Source organism: Phocoena sinus, chromosome 8 (genome assembly GCF_008692025.1).
Source record: "Phocoena sinus isolate mPhoSin1 chromosome 8, mPhoSin1.pri, whole genome shotgun sequence".
In the NCBI taxonomy this organism is placed as follows: domain Eukaryota; kingdom Metazoa; phylum Chordata; class Mammalia; order Artiodactyla; family Phocoenidae; genus Phocoena; species Phocoena sinus.
Genome location: NC_045770.1, coordinates 71,237,739 through 71,256,170, shown reverse-complemented (window position 1 = coordinate 71,256,170; position 18,432 = coordinate 71,237,739). Strand labels below are relative to the sequence as shown.

Here is an 18,432-nt window from a genome sequence, read left to right as displayed (position 1 = left end):
TCAAGTAAGCAAAAGTTGGGACCTTTGGGATCTGAGGACTGCAAGGTAATTGGGTATTTGAGAAAATGAGGTGGTTTCATTTACACGTGAAGATGAAGAGAACATTTGGTTTATGGTAGCCAAGCCTCAAAGGTGGAAAATTTTAAATGTTTAAGGGATGGTACAGTACTGAGTTTCAGCCCATTCTAACAGTACTTGGCATTTAAGTTTGGTGTAAATATTTGATGAATTAATCCATTATATAAGAATGTTTTTGTTTCTTAATGAGATATGTACTTTAAAACGATGATGGGGGAGTGGAGAAGGATATTTGAATCATCCTCATCAGGTAAATTATTTTATAATATATTTGTACATGTATACTTACATGGTGAAATGATCTGTGGTTGAATAGTAAGGAAGGATTGTCCTCACAGAAGTTTTTTCATCAGACAAGACTTAGAAAGTGTTGGTTGTATAGATGCAAATGATGCTGAAAAGTTGACTCACTTTTAGTAACTGTTGCCCAGTGTTATTAATTTGTGACCAGTCTCTGAACAACCTGGTTTTTGATACCAGATTTTTGCAGGAGAGTGAGAAGTGTTGATGTTTTTAATGTGGAAATTATTCACAAAATGAAAAGTAAAAAGAACTCTAGCTTTTTTAAGTGATTTCACAATTTGTTAGTGATTTATTGCTTTTGCTTCTGATTCTAATAAGAAATTAAAGGCATTTGCATATGAATAATTGTACAGGCAAAGTGGAAATTAACCAGGCCTGCTTTTTTCCTATTTCAAAGTAACTTATGTAATTGAAAAGCTATCTTGTTTCTTTTCTTTTTCATCACAAAAGAGTAAAGGAGGATATCTGTTCTTAGGCACATGTGAAATGTCTGGTTTTTTACTTCATCTCTGAAATAGATCCTTTAAATTTCATATGCTTATGTTTATTTTACTTTTTATTTTTAAAGAACCAACATAGAGTGGTAGATCAAGTAATTAAAGCTGTAAGAAAAATCTGCAGTGCTTTAGATGGTGTGGAGACTCTTGCCATTACAGAATCAGTAAAGAAGCTGAAGAGAGCAGTTAATCTTCCAAGGAGTAAAAGTGCTGAAGTGAGTATTTTTTAGTAATTAGCATTTTATCACATGCAAATATGTACTTAAGTGAGCATCTGTCACTTAAACTGGGAGATTCTTGATACTGCTAGACAAAGTGTTAACCTTTTTTTTGTTTGTTTTGTTTTAAAATAAATTTTATTTATTTATGTATATATGTATGTATGTATTGGCTGCGTCGGGTCTTCCTTGCTTCGTGCGGGCTTTCTCTAGTTGTGGCGACTGGGGGCTACTCTTCCTTGTGGTGCGCAGGCTTCTCATTGCGGTGGTTTCTCTTGTTGCAGAGCATGGGCCCTAGGTGCGCAGGCTTCAGTAGTAGTGGCTTGTGGGCTCTAGAGTGCAGGCTCAGTAGATGTGGCACACGGGCTTAGTTGCTCTGCGGCATGTGGGATCTAACCGGACCAGGGCTTGAACCCATGTCTCCTGCATTGGCAGGCAGATTCTTAACCACTGTGCCATCAGGGAAGCCCAAGTGTTACCGTTTTAACTTTGGCTTTTACTTTTGAGCTGATTTGGTCACTTACTTGGTAAGGTGGGGAATTCCTAAGAGGAGATGGACTGCCTTGAAAAACTTTGTGAGAGTTGACACTGAATAGGTGGATGCCCAACTGAACTTTTTGTGTGTAGAGAGTAACTCTGGCAAAAATGAGTTGGTTTGGGGTTTTAAGGTAATACTACGCTTGAAGGACCTGGATAGTAATAGCTAACATTTCCCTCCCTCTGGGTGGAAGTGTTCATGATTGTCAACGGGGAAGTTCTACTTTGGACTATACCTCCTTCTTATTGGAAAGACCCAGGAGCCTCAGTAATAGTGACTTACTGAGCGGCTGGGCCCGTGAGCCATGGCCGCTGAGCCTGTGCGTCTGGAGCCTGTGCTCCGCAACGGGAGAGGCTGCAGCAGTGAGAGGCCTGCGTACCGCAAAGAAAAAAAAACTATCTCTTTATTTGATTTGGGATATTCATCTTCTTTTTGCAGTCTTTTTTTATTGTTTTATTCTGCGGACACTTGGGAAGTTTCTCCTATGAAGGATTTCTTTGATATAGAATTTAATAAATGTATTGAAATTAAAGGTAAACATTTTATATTACATCATGGGTGATTTTCTCACTAATTTGTATGTATGTAAGCAGGTGACTTCACTGTCTGGAGAAGGAGACACTAGCAAGAGTTCAACTAGAGGTATGTATTGAAGTTCCTTAAATTTTAGGAGTAATTGTTGCTTTTTCGGAGAATTATATTAACAATTTCTTTAAACCTAGGCTCACTGAATCCTGAAAATCCTGTTCAAGTAAGCATGGACCAGTTAACTGCAGCAATTTATGACCTTCTCAGACTCCATGCAAATTCTGGTAGGGGTTCTGTAGACTGTGCCCACAGTAACAGGAACATCAAGGAAGCATGGACCACAATGGAACAGCTCCAGTTTACAATTTTTGCTGCACATGGAATTTCAAGTAACTGGGTATCAAAGTAAGTAACTATTTAAAAGGAGATATGTATAGCTTCACCTAGAAGCTAATCTAATCTTGAAAAATGTCAGCATCCACTGTTACCTTGGCATTTAAATGGATGATACGTGATCCACCAGATACCTTTGTGGTTTTCCTAAAAATTACAGAGATGTTTGATGCTGTTCCAATAAAAAATATCACCCCCACTACGTACAGAAAAGGCAGGAAAATATGTTTAAACTTACAAGGGCAAATGCTAGTTAATAAATTAGTCAATTTATGACTGCTATTTCTGCCTTTCCTTTAGAACCAGGATAATGGGACTATAGCACATTTTTGTCCCCTCTTTAGTAGTTTACAATTTACTCTTTGCTAGACTTTGAAGTATGCAAGAGCATATTTCTTCTATTGAATTTTTAATATGGGTTTTTCCTTTTTGATTTTTTTGTCAGTGCCAAAAAGTTTACCACCTTCAACTTATTTGGAAAAGATTAGTATAAACTGAAAAGCTCAAATTGAATTTTTTTTTCTTTTTTCGGTACGCGGGCTTCTCACTGTTGTGGCCACTCCTGTTGCAGAGCACAGGCTCCGGACGTGCAGGCCCAGCGGCCATGGCTCACGGGCCCAGCCGCTCCGCAGCATGTGGGATCCTCCTGGACCGGGGCACGAACCCGTGTCCCCTGCATCGGCAGGCGGACTCTCAACCACTGTGCCACCAGGGAAGCCCGCAAATTGAATATTTTTAATGAAATTGTTTTATAATAGCTATATATATGTAATGGCTATAAAATAAAGCCTAGTTATAGATACCAAACATAAATTCTGCTTTAGAACATAAACTGAGCATTAGGTAATATATAATATAATGACTTGAAAGTGGTATATTAATTCATTCAGTAAATATTTACTGAGCACCATCTGTGGGCAGTATTCTTAGTACTAGGAATTCAGCAGTAAACAAGGCAGCAAAAAATCTTTGCCCTCTTGGAACTTGCATTTAAATGGGTACTATTGGTCTCTAAAGATATTTCATTCTTTTAAATAGTTACAGAGATAATACCTTCCACATCCTCCATACAAAACCATGTATACACACAATTAAATTTAGGGACACTAATGAGGAGAACAAATACTCAGTAGAAAACAACACAGTGATAATTAAGATGGAAAGAAAGTTAATACAGTGCTGATTTTTTTTGTTTGTTTGTTTTGTTGGCCACGCCGCACAGCTTGCGGGATCTCAGTTCCCTCACCAGGGATTGAACCTGGGCCACAGTAATGAAAGCTTGGAATCCTAACCACTAGCCCACCTGGAACTCCCAATACAATGCTGATTTAAAAAGAGGTTGAAGGAATTCCCTGGTGGTTCCAGTGGTTAGGATTCCTTGCTTGCACTGTCCAGGGCATGGGTTCAATTCCTTGTTGGGGAACTAAGATGATGCAAGCCAAGCAGCATGACCAAAAAAAAAAAAAAGGAGAAGGTTGAGAAAAGCAATTAAATAGTTAGCTATGTGAACCAGTGAGATTAGATTTGAAATATATTTAGAATGATTAACAGATTGTATGAACAAAATGGTTAATGGGTAAGCCTAGCAGTAAGTTAGAGTACTAGTAGAATACAGTTTTATTGAACCTAAAACTCCTGCTCTACAAGATTGCCTGACTGAATTACCCGGCTTTGTACTTGTAGCAGTTAGGGGCTAAATCATTGCTGTCTAGTGAAAGAATGCAATAGCATCTGTCCCCTTGGATGGAAGCCTCCTAATAGATTAGGAAGACTGGCTCAGTGCAAGTCAGGCCCATGCACCATTAATATGCTAAACTGACTCTATTTCAGTGGCTTAGCAAAGGAAAATAGCACCTAGGGGAGGTAAATGTTTGTACTGTTACTTCCTAGAATTTACCTAGAAATGAAGAATTATTCAGTGTCATTTAACTAAAATCTAAAGCTAGTAACTGAGCACAAAATTGAGATAAATTCTCCAGCTGGTACCAATACAGCTCCTTTAGACTGGCACCTAGTGATATATGTTCCCTTCGGTATTCCCTTTGCTATGCCTCTATTTTTGTAGGATTTGCAATAGTTAAATTTTAGATGTTTTTCCATAAATTCAAGTGAATGGTAACCAAATTATTTCAGATAATAGTCACTTTTAGGTAAGAATGGCTAATGATACATATTTGATTAACTAATTTGTATTAAATAAAAATTAAATTAATCTCTTTTCTCAGTTATGAAAAATACTTCTTGATATGTTCCCTGACTTACAATGGAAAGGATCTTTTTAAACCTATTCAATCAAAGAAGGTTGGCACTTATAAGAATTTCTTCTATCTTATTAAATGGGATGAACTGTAAGTGAAATTTCTGGCTTTTTATTCTTTTAGTATGCCGTGTTCTTTACTTTTATCCATTTATGCATACAGCTTTCAGTTTTAATTACAAGTTCCATTAAAATTCATTAAATTCTTACTGGTATCTTAAAGTCTCTTCTAGATACAATTCTATAGAATGGACTGAAATTCTCATTTAAAAATCTGAAGTATTCTTTTAAATCTTCATATTGTTAAATTGCAGAAGGTGCCATCAATTCTTCCTAGGCTTTGTCAAGTTAAAGTTAGTATAATTCTACAAAGATGGTTTTTTATAACACTGCTTTAGTTCAGTATTTATTCTGTAACACTGTATATAGGAAGCCTAGTTCTTGGTTAACAGATTTTAAAAATTATCTTAAATCCATGTACAAGATGATATTTTGCACTGTTAATATTTTTAAAATATTGTCTTCAAACTAAGGGAATGCTTTCATTATTTAGACAAGGAGGCAATTGCAGAACTTTTTACTTTTTATTCTGCATTTATTTAATGGTTTCCTATTTTTCTTTTATTTTTTTAATTATAAAAATAGCACATGTCTGTCAAAGCAATCAAATAATACAAAAATGCATGTGGGGTGGAAAGTGTCACTTTATTTTCAACTCTTAACCATCTCATCGCTCCTCAGAGTGACCACTGTTGGCCTTATGTGTCCTTTCAGATTTAAAAAAAACAAAAACAAAACACTGGTAAACATATATGTCTGTCTGTGTATGTATGTGCACACGTAAATCTCGAATCAGAAATACTCAAACATTCATCTAGCTTTTCCTAAAGGAAATAAAAATGATTATTATTTTGCCTAGAAATTGACATTGCCAGTCTTAAGTAAAAGTATTAACAAATTTTTGAAGAGAGAAATGTTATGTGTTTGAAATTATAATGAAATTTATTTAAGATTTTTATAGTATTTGTTAGCGAAGCTTACTGCTTAAGTAAAGGTTACTCAGGATTAAAGATTATTTGATGAGTCAAATAAAATACCTAAGATTGTCAGTCTCGTTAAAGCATTAAACTTCACATTCAGTCTAATTTGTTTTTTCTATTAATACATTTTCCCCCCATAGAATCATTTTTCCCATCCAGATATCACAATTGCCATTAGAATCACTACTTCACCTTACTCTTTTTGGAATTTTAAATCAGAGCAGTGGAAGTTCCCCTGATTCTAATAAGCAGAGAAAGGGGCCAGAAGCTTTGGGCAAAGTTTCTTTACCTCTTTTTGACTTTAAACGGTAAGTGTTACTGAGTTGTAATGGTGAGTTACTGTGGACACACTTGCAGCATCAGAATTGGGTAGAGAGTTGAGTGGGGAACAGTGACTACGTGATGAGATAATGAGTTGCCTCATTTTTTCCGGTGTGATTAAAGGAGGTCATTTCAGAGACACAGAGGAAACCAAAGTTGTACTCCTATAGTTTGAACATATCTATATGGGTATTCAAAGGATTGTTTGCCACTCACTATTCCAGAAGAAAAGCAGCAGCCAGTTCATTCTTTAATTGTAATTTATGGAAAGCATTATGTTATGACATAATACTCGTGGTCTTACAAGTTCCTTTGATATATTTTAAAATAACCCACAAACTCCACTTTCCCTCTTCGCATCTCTTCCCCATCCTTCTCCAGTTTAAGAGAGTCTACAACTGCGTATTATTCCCTTTACCTAACTGATCTACCCTTGCTGCTATGGACCCCTGGCCTTTAATCTTCAAAAGTCCCACATGTATGCAAAATTAATTGATCCTTAGGGTTAAAGGAATTCCTTTTGAACTTTGTGTCTACTAATAGCCATTGGGATAATGTAGCTGGCCTTTCAGCTATTTTGATTATGTTTTAAGTAATAATATGTTCCATGAGACCATCAAGTGTTTTCCTAAATGAAAAAAAAATTTAATTGAATAAGTTTGGAATGTTTGATATAGCATGTGATAACACTTTGGAGCATGATAATGGACATTAGCATATTAAAGTATCTCTAAAGTTCTGCAGTCAAGAAGCCTACTGTGTTTAATAATAATATTACTGTAATTATAAATACGTAACATTTACTGTATGCTGGGTATTAGTCTGAGTGCTGTATACATAGCCTTATATACCTCACAACAACCCTATGAAGGTAGGTATTATTATTATCCCTTTTTACAGAGGGGAGAATCAAAAATGCCTTGCCCTTGGGCGCTTAGCTAGTAAGTGGCAGAAGTGGGATTTGAATATAGGCAGTTTGGCCCCAGGGTCTGTGTTCTTAACATTATCCTATATTACCATTCTCAGATTTATTTGATACCATAGTACTTTTTTTGTTCTAGAATACATCTTTTAAAACATTGTGTCCCATGGGACAGTTTTGGGGAAATGACTTAATAACTGATCTGTTTAACCTACAATAAAACAATTAAAAAATGAGTTAAAAAATTCTGCTAATCTAGTTCTACTTCCTTTTTCCTCTTAAATGACAAACACAGTTTGAATTTCCAGTAATCATTTAAAAAATCATGTGGTGTTTGAAACACTGACTTCATTAGTTTTGTTTTTGAAATATTCTTTTCTTATGTACTTAAATATAGCATTTATTCACACATTTTTCTTTTCTTATAGTCACTCCCCCTATATGTGAGGAGGCAGTTTAAGATTTTTTTATTCTATAACTTCTTTTGGGCTCAAATTTTATTTGACACCTGACATAATTCTGAACTGCCAAAGGCTAGATAAAAGCAGTTGAAGAAATTGCTATTAGGACTTCCCTGGTGGCACAGTGGTTAAGAATCCACCTGCCAATGCAGGGGACCTGGGTTCGAGCCCTGGTCCAGGAAGATCCCACATGCCACAGAGCAGCTAAGCCCATGTGTCACAACTACTGAGCCCACATGCCACAACTACTGAAGCCCGTGTGCCTAGAGCCCGTGTTTTGCAACAAGAGAAGCCACTGCAATGAGAAGTCCATGCACCGCAACGAAGAGTAGCCCCTGCTCGCCACAACTAGAGAAAGCCCGCACGCTGCAACCAAGACCCAACACAGCCAAAAAATTAAAAAATTTTAAAAAAAGAAATTGCTATTAATGATGTATATTTAGAACCGTTTGCTAAATATAATCCATGACTACTCTAAAACAGAATATTGGCCCCATAAAGGAGGAGAATTGTGTTCTCAATTGTCTTTCCCCCCCACCCCTATAAATTTATTTATTTATTTATGGCTGCATTGGGTCTTCGTTGCTGTGCGTGGGCTTTCTCTAGTTGCAATGAGCAGGAGCTGTTCTTCATTACGGTGCACGGGCTTCTCAATGCGGTGGCTTCTCTTGTTGCGGAGTACGGGCTGTAGGATTGCGGGCTTCAGTAGTTGTGGGACTCGGGCTCAGTATTTGTGGGTTGCGGGCTCTAGAGCACAGGCTCAGAAGTTGTGGCACACAGGCTTAGTTGCTCCGTGGCATGTGGGATCTTCCCAGACCAGGGGTCGAACCTGTGTCCCCTGCATTGGCAGGCGGATTCTTAACCAGGGCTCCACCAGGGAAGTCCTCAATTGTCTTTGATAAATTAGTGTCAGGGAATAGTTATGTGAGAAAATTAAATGTAATTATATCATTATCATTAATTTTTATAAATGAGTCAGTTTTGAAAACCTTCGTGCTCTTGAAAGCACCAGGAGTCTTTACTTCATTTGAGAAGTACTATCATTTTTTGCAACTTTTTTTGACTATTAATAAATGTTTTTTATTGGATGAATGACATTCTTTCAAAATTCAAAAGAGTAAGGGGAAGGGCAGTTGACTTTGTTTTTTTTTATGCGGTACGCTGCCCTCCCACCGCCACGGCCCCTCCCGCCGCTGAGCACAGGCTCCGGATGCGCAGGCCCAGCGGCCACGGCCCACGAGCCCACGAGCCCAGCTGCTCCGCGGCATGCGGGATCCTCCCAGACCGGGACACGAACCCACGCCCCCCGTATCGGCAGGCGGAATCCCAACCACTGCGCCACCAGGGAAGCCCCGACTTTTGTTAGACAATTAAATAGTTGCATCCAGCACTCTACTGTTTAAAACAGTGAGCTGATGCTGTTAATCTTGAGACTTTGGCAAGTAGTGTAGTCAATCTAGGTAATGTTAGGATTTAACATTCAAAAAATGCTCAGAGATTAAGAGGGAAGATGATTTTATATTAATACATATAGAGAAAGTGTTAATGATTTAGTCTGTTAACGTACTATAGTACAGTGATCCGAAGTCCTGGTCTTGAAATTCTTTCAAAATTAATTTATGTTTAAGGTATAACCTGCATACAGCCTGATGAAGTTACTATCATGAAAGCCGAATGATTTACAGGCATTTCAGTCAACCTCAATGATAAATGAGTTCTTAACTCATTTTTAAATAAACTGAATCAAGCATTTAAGCTGCTGTTCCTTTATGGTTGTGTCTCAGGATTACCAAATAATTGATGTGAGAAAGTTTTTTACAGAAAAATTCCAGCTAATAGATGCAGAAGGAAAGACAGAATGTTACAGTTTTGCAGCCCCTACTGAAATAGTAGATTTAGGCCAGGAAATCTCAGTCTTGGCACTGTTGACATTTTGGGCCAGGTAATTCTTTGCCATGGGAGACTGTCCTGTACACTGTGGGATGTTTGGTGGCATCCTTGGCTTCTGCCCACTAAATGCCAGTAGTACCCCCTAGTTGCCAACAAAAAAGTCTCCAGACATTGCCAAATATCCACTGTGGTCAAAAGCATTCTTGGTTGACATTGATGTTTAAGCAGTGATTTATTAATGCTTGTTTAAAACCATTGTGATTAAGTTTTCTGGAACTTTATAATGGATGATTTAGACTGATAGCACTTGAACAAACCGATTATCTTCACATCACAGAAGGAGAGATATACCAATGTGTGCTTCTTTATTTGATGCATCAGGAACTAGTGGTATACAATACCACCTACAAAGTATTAAGTATTCTTGCCACGTAACTAACCCTGAATCAGATCAAACCTTTAGATCTATTACAGAAAATATAGGAGATAAAGGGACATGCTAAATGATACCAGAGGAATGCACTCAGTAAAATCCAGGATGTAGAAAATTCTCAGAACAGAACACCTGGATTCTTCAACAAATAACGGGGGATAAAAAAGAAGAATGTATGGATTAAAACAAGAGTTGGCAAACTTTGTTAAGAGGACCAGATAGAAGTAGTTGAGGCTTTGTAGGTCATGTAGTCTCTGTCACAAATGTAAAAGCAAAGGCAAAAGCAGTGATAGATAGGCAATATGTAAATGAATGAGTGTGGCTTTATTTTAGTAAAAGTTTATTTACAAAACAAGGTGACAGTCTGGAGTTTGTTGACCCTTGATTTAAAAGATACTTTAAAAGACATATCAACCAATGCACATGTTGGATCTTGCTTGTATCCTTATTCAAACAAACCAACTGTTAAAAAAAATTTTTTTTAGAGACAATCAGAGAAATTTGAGTGCTGACTAGATAGCTAATAACTTTGAGTAATTATTTTTAATTATTTTGTTGTAATTATGTTTAAATATTCATTTGGCTGCGCCGGGTCTTAGTTGCGGCACACGGTATCTTTTAGTTGCGGCATGCAGGATCTTTAGTTGCAGCATGTGAACTCTTAGTTGCGGCACGTGGGATCTAGTTCCCTTACCAGGGATTGAACCCGGGCCCCCTGCATTGGGAGTGCGGAGTCTTAGCCACTGGGCCACCAGGGAAGTTTCTGTTGCAATTATGTTTAAATTAAAGTGTTTGTCATTTAGAGATACATAAAAGTATTTGCAGATAAAATAATATCAGAATTTGCCTTCAAATAATCTAGTTGAGGGTGAGGGTGGTTCTAAAGTAGACAGAATATATGTGTCAAAGATTTTTTTTTTTTTGGCCGCCTCGCGCAGCTTGCAGGATCTCAGTTCTCCGAGATTGAACCCAGGCCCCCTGCAGTGGAAGCGCGGAGTCCTAACCACTGGACTGCCAGGGAATTCCTGTGCCAAAGATTCAAAGGCTGTTAACCTGCTAGAGAAAACATTAAGACTGGAGTCTAGTTTTGGGAAGGATATTTGCTGTTTGAATAAAATGAGCAAAGTTTGATGAAGTTTATAGTTTCCTGCTTTTATGTCTCATGTTATTTTTCAGAAATTTCTTCTGTGTAAAGATATATCAATATCTTTATTGGTAAATGTTTTTAATTTCAGTAGACAATAAATTGGTAGTCTAGGGCAAGGGTCAGCATACTCCGGACCACTGCCTGTTTTTTGTAAATACAGTTTTGTTAGAACACAGCACACATTTTCTGAAATGTATTGTTCATGGCTGCTTTGGCACTATACTAGCAGAGTTGAGTCTCTGACAGAGATTGTATAGCCCAGAAAGCCCCAAATATTTGCTGTCTGGCCCTTTACAGAAAAATTTGCTGACCCCTGGTCACAAACAGATGAAACTTCTCATCTCAAATGATTAGTGCTTTGGCACAAAGTAGATACTGGTTTTCTTGGCATGCGTTTTTGTTGTCATGGTAAAAGTCAAGGAGCAGTTATGAAATCCAAACCACCATCTTGAGATGTGTTCCTCTGTAGATGATCTTCAAAGACTATCCTTCACCTTCCTATTTATAGAAGTTGTTTTGGGGACAGGTGACTCTGAGACTTTACCCATCTTGTCTTCTATCCTGAGCCCCAATTCTCCCAAGATAATGTTGCTTCATCTTCCCTCCTCTTGTTCTAACTCCCATACTTCAGTACCTAAATACTGAAGTGAAAGTACACTATGGAGAGTGACTCCTTCTGATATGTTCTTTTTATATAGAGGATGCTTAATAAATATTTGATTATTAACATTTCAAATTCATTACCATGTGTTGTGAGTTTTGAAGTAATTTTTAAGATGAAATCCACAGTATTCTTCTGTTTACATTCATGAAGGTTTTTAACATGTGGAACTAAACTTCTGTATCTTTGGACTTCATCACATACAAATCCTGTTCCTGGAACAATCCCCAAAAAAGGATATGTGATGGAAAGAATAGTGTTACAGGTAATGATACTTCCTGACACGTGGAAAGGTTCAAATTTGAATTCTTTATGAAAAGTATATGTGTACCATGATCTGGGTTGTTACTAAAGAAGCCTAATCTCGTTTCAATCTTAGGATCTATATTTAATTTAAATGTCAATAAACCATTTCCTATTTCTGAGAAACAGTAAAATATGCACTTACACCAATCCCAAGTAGTACATGTGCTATTGAGAATTACCAGTAATGGTAATCACTTTTAATAAAAGGACAGAAGCATTAATTTAATATTTGGTATTATCACCCTGATGGCTAAGAAAAATCAAAAACAAGTTAATGTAGCAAATATGTGGACTTTTCAGCTATAATTTAATCAACTTCTGTTAATTTTTAAGGTTGATTTTCCTTCTCCTACATTTGATATCATTTATACCACTCCTCAAGTTGACAGAAGCATTATACAGCAACACAACTTAGAAACATTGGAGAATGATGTAAAAGGGAAACTTCTTGATATTCTTCACAGAGACTCATCACTTGGGTACATTCCTTTGATTCTGTTTTGCCTGGGTATCTCTTACAATGTAAAGTTCAAGTTAATGGTTTATTAAATGCCCTGATTTCGTTCATGATTTAGCAATGTTCCTGATATGGAAAGTTCTTTTTTTCTTTTTTTAATTGTATAAAAAGACTATATGACTACATAAAATTTAGAAATTTGTACAGGTCAATTTTTTTACATAATCAAAAGGCAAACGATAGATTGGGAACTATAATCTGTATCCTTAATATATGAAGGACCTTTTCATATAAGTAGAAAAACGGACAACACAGTGGTAGACAAGAATATGAATAGGTAATTCTTTGGAAAAGAAATACAGTACCTTTTAAACATCTGAAAAAATATGTTCAACCTCTCAATAATCAAGGAATTATAAGTTAATACAAGACACCATTTCATACATCAGATTGTTGAAAATTAAAATGTCTCATTATATAAGGTATTGATGGGATACAGAAAATGGGAATTATACTGTTGGCAGAACTCTAAAAGCTTTTGGAGAGCAATTTGGCAAAATCTATAAAGGTCGCAGTGTCCATAGTCTGACCTAACAATTCCACTTCCAGTTAGTTATAGTGTATTTTAGAGAAAACCCTTTTATATTTGCTTGTGGAGACAAGAATATTCATTGCAGTGTTTATTTGGGTTATTATAAAACTGATAGGGAATGTTCATTAACGGGTTAAATTACAGTACATTTATCCAACAGTACTATGTAACTATTAAGAATGAAGTTATAGCTATATGTACTAATATGTAAGATGTTAAATGAAGGAAATAAGTAGCAGGATAGTGTGTATAGTGTGTTACCATTAACATATAGGAAAAAAAGAGAATCTACATACACCTTTGTGTATGCTTCTATATGAATAGACTACTTCTGGAAGAATATACGAGGTTAGGCAGTTGCCACTGGGAGAGGAATTGGAAGGAGAAACTTAATTGTGTACCTTTTTGCAATACTGGATTTTTTTTTTAGTATTCCACGTGAAATACATTTCAATTCAATGCATGGATTATATACACAAGGGTAGGTAGATGAGTAGTGAAATATTTCATTCACATAAACATCTGTCATTAACAGTAAATTAGAATTTCCAAGACAAGTTCTTTTTATTTTGAATATTCCTCAAATGAACTATATAGTCATCTTCTAAAATTTTGTAATAGCATTTGTTTTTGGCATGACATTTGATTTTACTTTTATAAAATGATGAAATCCTTGCTGTCTCTTAGGGTAGGTTCTGTGTAGCCAACTCTGATTTCCAGTGCCTGGCATCTGGTTAGAGCTCAATAAATTTTATTGTGCTGAATTATCCTTCTTCTTCTTAACTAAGACTCTTTTATCAAGGCAGAATAATTTCTTTCCATCCCCCAAATTAGGGTAAATTAGTGGTGTTTGCTGTACATTGCGTTTTTCTATTCCAAATTAGTATTAATGATTCTACCAAGAAGTGGCTGTCCTAAAAGGAATAAATTTCTTCTTTGTATTTTTAATCATTGAGATTATAACTGTCATTATGATATCACTAAGAAGTGATTTAATTCTGTTACATATTCAGACTTTCTAAAGAAGATAAAGCCTTTCTGTGGGAGAAACGTTATTATTGCCTCAAACACCCGAATTGTCTTCCTAAAGTACTAGCAAGTGCCCCAAACTGGAAATGGGTTAATCTTGCCAAAACTTACTCATTGCTTCGGCAGTGGCCTCCATTGCACCCACTGACTGCATTGGAGCTTCTTGATTCAAAGTAAGTTAACTGTGGCTGAATTTATTTGCTCTGTTTTATTGTTTTTCCAGTAAGATATTATGTTGCAGGATTAGTTCCCTTTGTTTTAACATGAAAGCAATTCACTTCAGTATAAATGCATATTTCTATAAACACATCTTTTGTGTTGAGGTTATTAAAAAGGGATATCATATCATTTAAAACTAATCTAGAGAGGTTGTAAATTTTGAATACTTTGTTATATTTTTATGATGTAGGTCAGAATTAATTTTCATAAAGTTTCTAAACAGTCACGAAATTGGATTTGTGTATAGGACAATAAGATTTTCTTCCTAGAAAAAGAGAAGAAACACATTGCTTTTGAATAGCTATTTGAGTATTCTTTGTCAGGAATAGATTGAGATTGTGTTTTCAGGAAAAACAGCTTCATTAGAAAGAAATCGCTGTCAAATCTTGATTTTTGTGGTATGCTTCTAGATTTGCTGATCAGGAAGTGAGGTCCCTAGCTGTGACCTGGATTGAGGCTATTAGTGATGATGAGCTAACAGATCTTCTTCCACAGTTTGTGCAGGTGAGTTTTTTACGAGGTTACCTGCCCTCCTTACCCTCTCCCCAGTTTGTATGAGTAGGGACTTTGCTAAGGGATCCCCTTTCTGTTTTGATTAAAAGTACTTTTGTTGCGTGGGAATGTTGAGGTGTATTGCATTTGGATTTAGTGTGAATTTTTTTCCACTATTATCAGCTGCCCTACTTAAATACTAACTATATATATATATATATATATATATATATATATATATATATATATACCTGGATTTTTAATTCTCGGGTTTTAATTCTCAGAACAAACCAGACTTGAACTTTTCTTTGATTTTTTTTTTTTTTTAATTGGCCTTTTAAACATAGCTAATGAATGTTATTCCCAGGTCTGTACTTTTCTGCTTGATTTCATTAATTTCACCTAAGTTAATTCATCTGTTTCATTTTTATCAGTATCACCTTTCATCCTTGATTTATATAGTTTATCTTTTGATAATTTTATCCTAACAACGTAGTATGGGTTTGACCACTAGTGATTCTTATTTTTCTTTGCATGTAGGCTTTGAAATATGAAATTTACTTGAACAGTTCATTAGTGCGCTTCCTTCTGTCCAGGGCATTGGGAAATATACAGATAGCACACAATTTATATTGGTAAGATTTAAATTTTCTTAAGTACTTTATTTCTGTCTCTGTTATTTACAGAGATGACACTCAAAGTCTAAACTGTATGCTTGGACTATTTACTGTTGATACCAGCTGTTTCATTGAAGTCATTATTATAAAGAAGCTAATTTTTTATGTCTTTAGAAATAAAACCAGAAAATAACAAAACCCTCTATTGCAAAATTATTTGGCATGTTAGAGCTCTATAATAATGACTGAGTTTTTACTTGCTTATATAGTTTAAAATTAATTCCTGTATACCAAAAATTAAACTTGTTAAATTGATTTTGAGAGACATAGTCTGTTTCTCAGAAGTGGCTGACATAAATATTTTGCTATATTAGGCTCCTCAAGGATGCCCTGCATGATGCACAGTTTGGTGCCCGATATGAACATGTTTTGGGTGCTCTCCTCTCAGTAGGAGGAAAAGGACTCAGAGAAGAACTTCTGAAGCAGGCAAAACTTGTACAGCTTTTAGGAGGAGTGGCAGAAAAAGTAAGGCAAGCTAGTGGATCAGCCAGACAGGTATGTACCCATAGAGGGAACATAAATATTTTGATGTTAAAGGATCTTTACAGGGCTGACAAGTTGTTATTCTTTTTTAATATTTATTTATTTATTTGGTTGGTTGGTTGTGCCGGGTCTTAGTTGTGGCTCGTGGGTTCTGTAGTTGCGGCACGTGGGCTCCTTAGTAATGGCAAGCTGGCTTCTTAGTTGCAGCTCACCAGCTCCTTAGTTGCGGCGCACAGGCTCCTTAGTTGCAGTATGCGAACTTTTAGTTGCGGCATGGATGTGGGATCTAGTTCCCTGAGCAGGAATCGAACCCAGGCCCCCTGTATTAGGAGCCTGGAGTCTTAACCACTGTGCGCCACCAGGGAAGTCCCGGTTGTTATTCTTTTTCAATAGGCATCCAATAGAACTCTAACACACTTATGCTGTTTTGGGCAGATTGAATTCAAAAGTTGCTTAAAACATGTCGGAAAAGATTTTATATCCTAACTCAGTTCCCTTTCATTTCCATGCTTATTAATTCCTTTCTGATCAAAATTGTTCTCTTGAGTTTCTTTTTCACTATTTTGCTTTTTAACATTTTTGTAATTGTAAAGGTAATAGAAGTATGAATTGATGCTAATGTTTAAGAAGTCCAAATGAATAAGTTTATGGATTAAAAAATTAGGACTTTTCCAGTTTCATTTTCTCCCTGTAGGTATCTTGTTCACAGTTTGTTTTATGTCCTGCTTGGTCATTTTATATGACTTTACACATATATACACGTATATATACAAATGTTTGGAGTTAAAAATTTTTTATAGAAACGTATGTTATTTTTTAACTAGACTTCATTATTTTAACCACTTTAAGGTGTACAGTCCATTGGCTGTTATTGATAGTACATTCACAGTGTTGTGCAACCACCATCACTGTCTAATTCCAGAACATTTTCATCACAACAGAAAGCAATCCTGCACCCACTAACCCTTTACTTCTTATTCCCCTCTCCTCCCAGGTCCTGGTGAGAACTAATCTGCTTTCTATCTCTATGGACTTACCTATTCTGGACATTTCATATAAATGGAATCATGCAACACGTGGCCTTTTGTGTCTGATTTCTTTCGCTTAACCTAATGTTTTCAAGGTTCATCCATATTTTAGCATGCGTATTTATGGCTGAACAATGTCCCATTGTATAGATAATACCATATTTTGTTTATCCACTCATCAGCTGGTGGACATTGGGCTTGTTTCTATTATTTGACCACTAATGAATAGTGCTGCTATAAATATTTGTGTATAAGTTTTTGTTTGAACATCTGTTTTCATTTTACCTAGGAGTAGAATTAGTGTATCATATAGTAATTCTATGTTTTTTGAAACTGTTACCCAAAGTAGCTGCACCATTTTATAATTCCAGTATAATACTAGTAATGTATGAGGATTCCAGTTTCTCCATATCACCACCAAAATTTGTTATTTTCCGTTTTTTTAAACTAGTCATCCTAGTGGATGTTAAGTAGTATCTGTAGTATCTCATGGTGGTTTTGATTTGCATTTCCCTAATGACTAATGATTTGGGGCACATTTTCATGTGTTTGTTGGCCATTTGTATATCTTCTTCGGAGAAATTTCTTTTCTAAGTCCTTTTTGATTGGTTTGTCTTTTTGTTGTTGAATTGTTGGAGTTATGTATTCTAGATACTAGACCCCTATCAGATATACTGTTTGCAAATATTTTCTCCCATTCTGTGTATCATCTTTCTATTTCCTTCATAATGTCCTTTGATGCACAAAACTTTTACATTTTATGATCTAACTTATTTTTTTGTTGTTGTTGCTTGTGCTTTTACTAGCGTGTCCAAGAATTTGTTGTCAAATAGAAGGTCACAATGAGGTACACCTATGTTTTCTTCTAGGAGTCTTATAGGTTCACTCTTAAAACGTCTTTGATCCATTTTGAGGTTTTTTTTTTTTTTTAATATTCTATGAGCTAAGGGTCCAACTTCATTCTTTTACATGTGGTTATCCAGTTGTTGCTGCACCATTTGCTGAAGAGACTATTCTTTCCTGTTGAATGATCTTGGCACCCTAGTTGAAAATCAGTTGACCATAGTTATATGGGTTTATTTCTGGACTCTGAATTCTATTCCATTGATCTATATGCCCCTCCTTATGCTATACTGTTTTCATTACTATAGCTTTGTAGTAGGTTTTGAAATCAGGAATTTGAGTCCTCCAACTTCTACTTTTTCAAGGTTGTTTTGGCTGTTTGGAAGTCCCTTACAATTCTATGTGAATTTTAGTATCAGCCTGCCCATTTCTGCAATAAAGGCAGTTGGAGTTTTGATAAAGATTGTGTTGAATCTGTAGATCGATTTGGGAAATGTTGCAGTCTTAATAATATTAAGTCTTACAGTTCATGAACATGGGATATCTTTCCATTTATTTAGATCTTTAATTTCTTTCAGCAATGATTTTTTTTTTTGGTAAATTGCTTTTTTTCTTTTTT

The 18,432-nt window shown here is 35.9% G+C and overlaps 1 protein-coding gene across 1 annotated transcript in view; it reads left to right on the top strand.

Annotated features, from left to right (window-relative positions):
• PIK3C2A (phosphatidylinositol-4-phosphate 3-kinase catalytic subunit type 2 alpha) overlaps window positions 1-18,432 on the top strand; it is a 106,724-nt gene that overhangs the window by 65,978 nt on the left and 22,314 nt on the right. Inside the window, exons 9-19 of the mRNA XM_032641584.1 lie at window positions 950-1,093; window positions 2,228-2,276; window positions 2,357-2,567; window positions 4,781-4,903; window positions 5,993-6,160; window positions 11,841-11,952; window positions 12,327-12,472; window positions 14,056-14,244; window positions 14,701-14,794; window positions 15,323-15,417; window positions 15,774-15,954. Coding sequence (XP_032497475.1) covers window positions 950-1,093; window positions 2,228-2,276; window positions 2,357-2,567; window positions 4,781-4,903; window positions 5,993-6,160; window positions 11,841-11,952; window positions 12,327-12,472; window positions 14,056-14,244; window positions 14,701-14,794; window positions 15,323-15,417; window positions 15,774-15,954 — 1,512 coding nt within the window. The remainder of the gene's footprint in view (window positions 1-949; window positions 1,094-2,227; window positions 2,277-2,356; window positions 2,568-4,780; window positions 4,904-5,992; window positions 6,161-11,840; window positions 11,953-12,326; window positions 12,473-14,055; window positions 14,245-14,700; window positions 14,795-15,322; window positions 15,418-15,773; window positions 15,955-18,432) is intronic.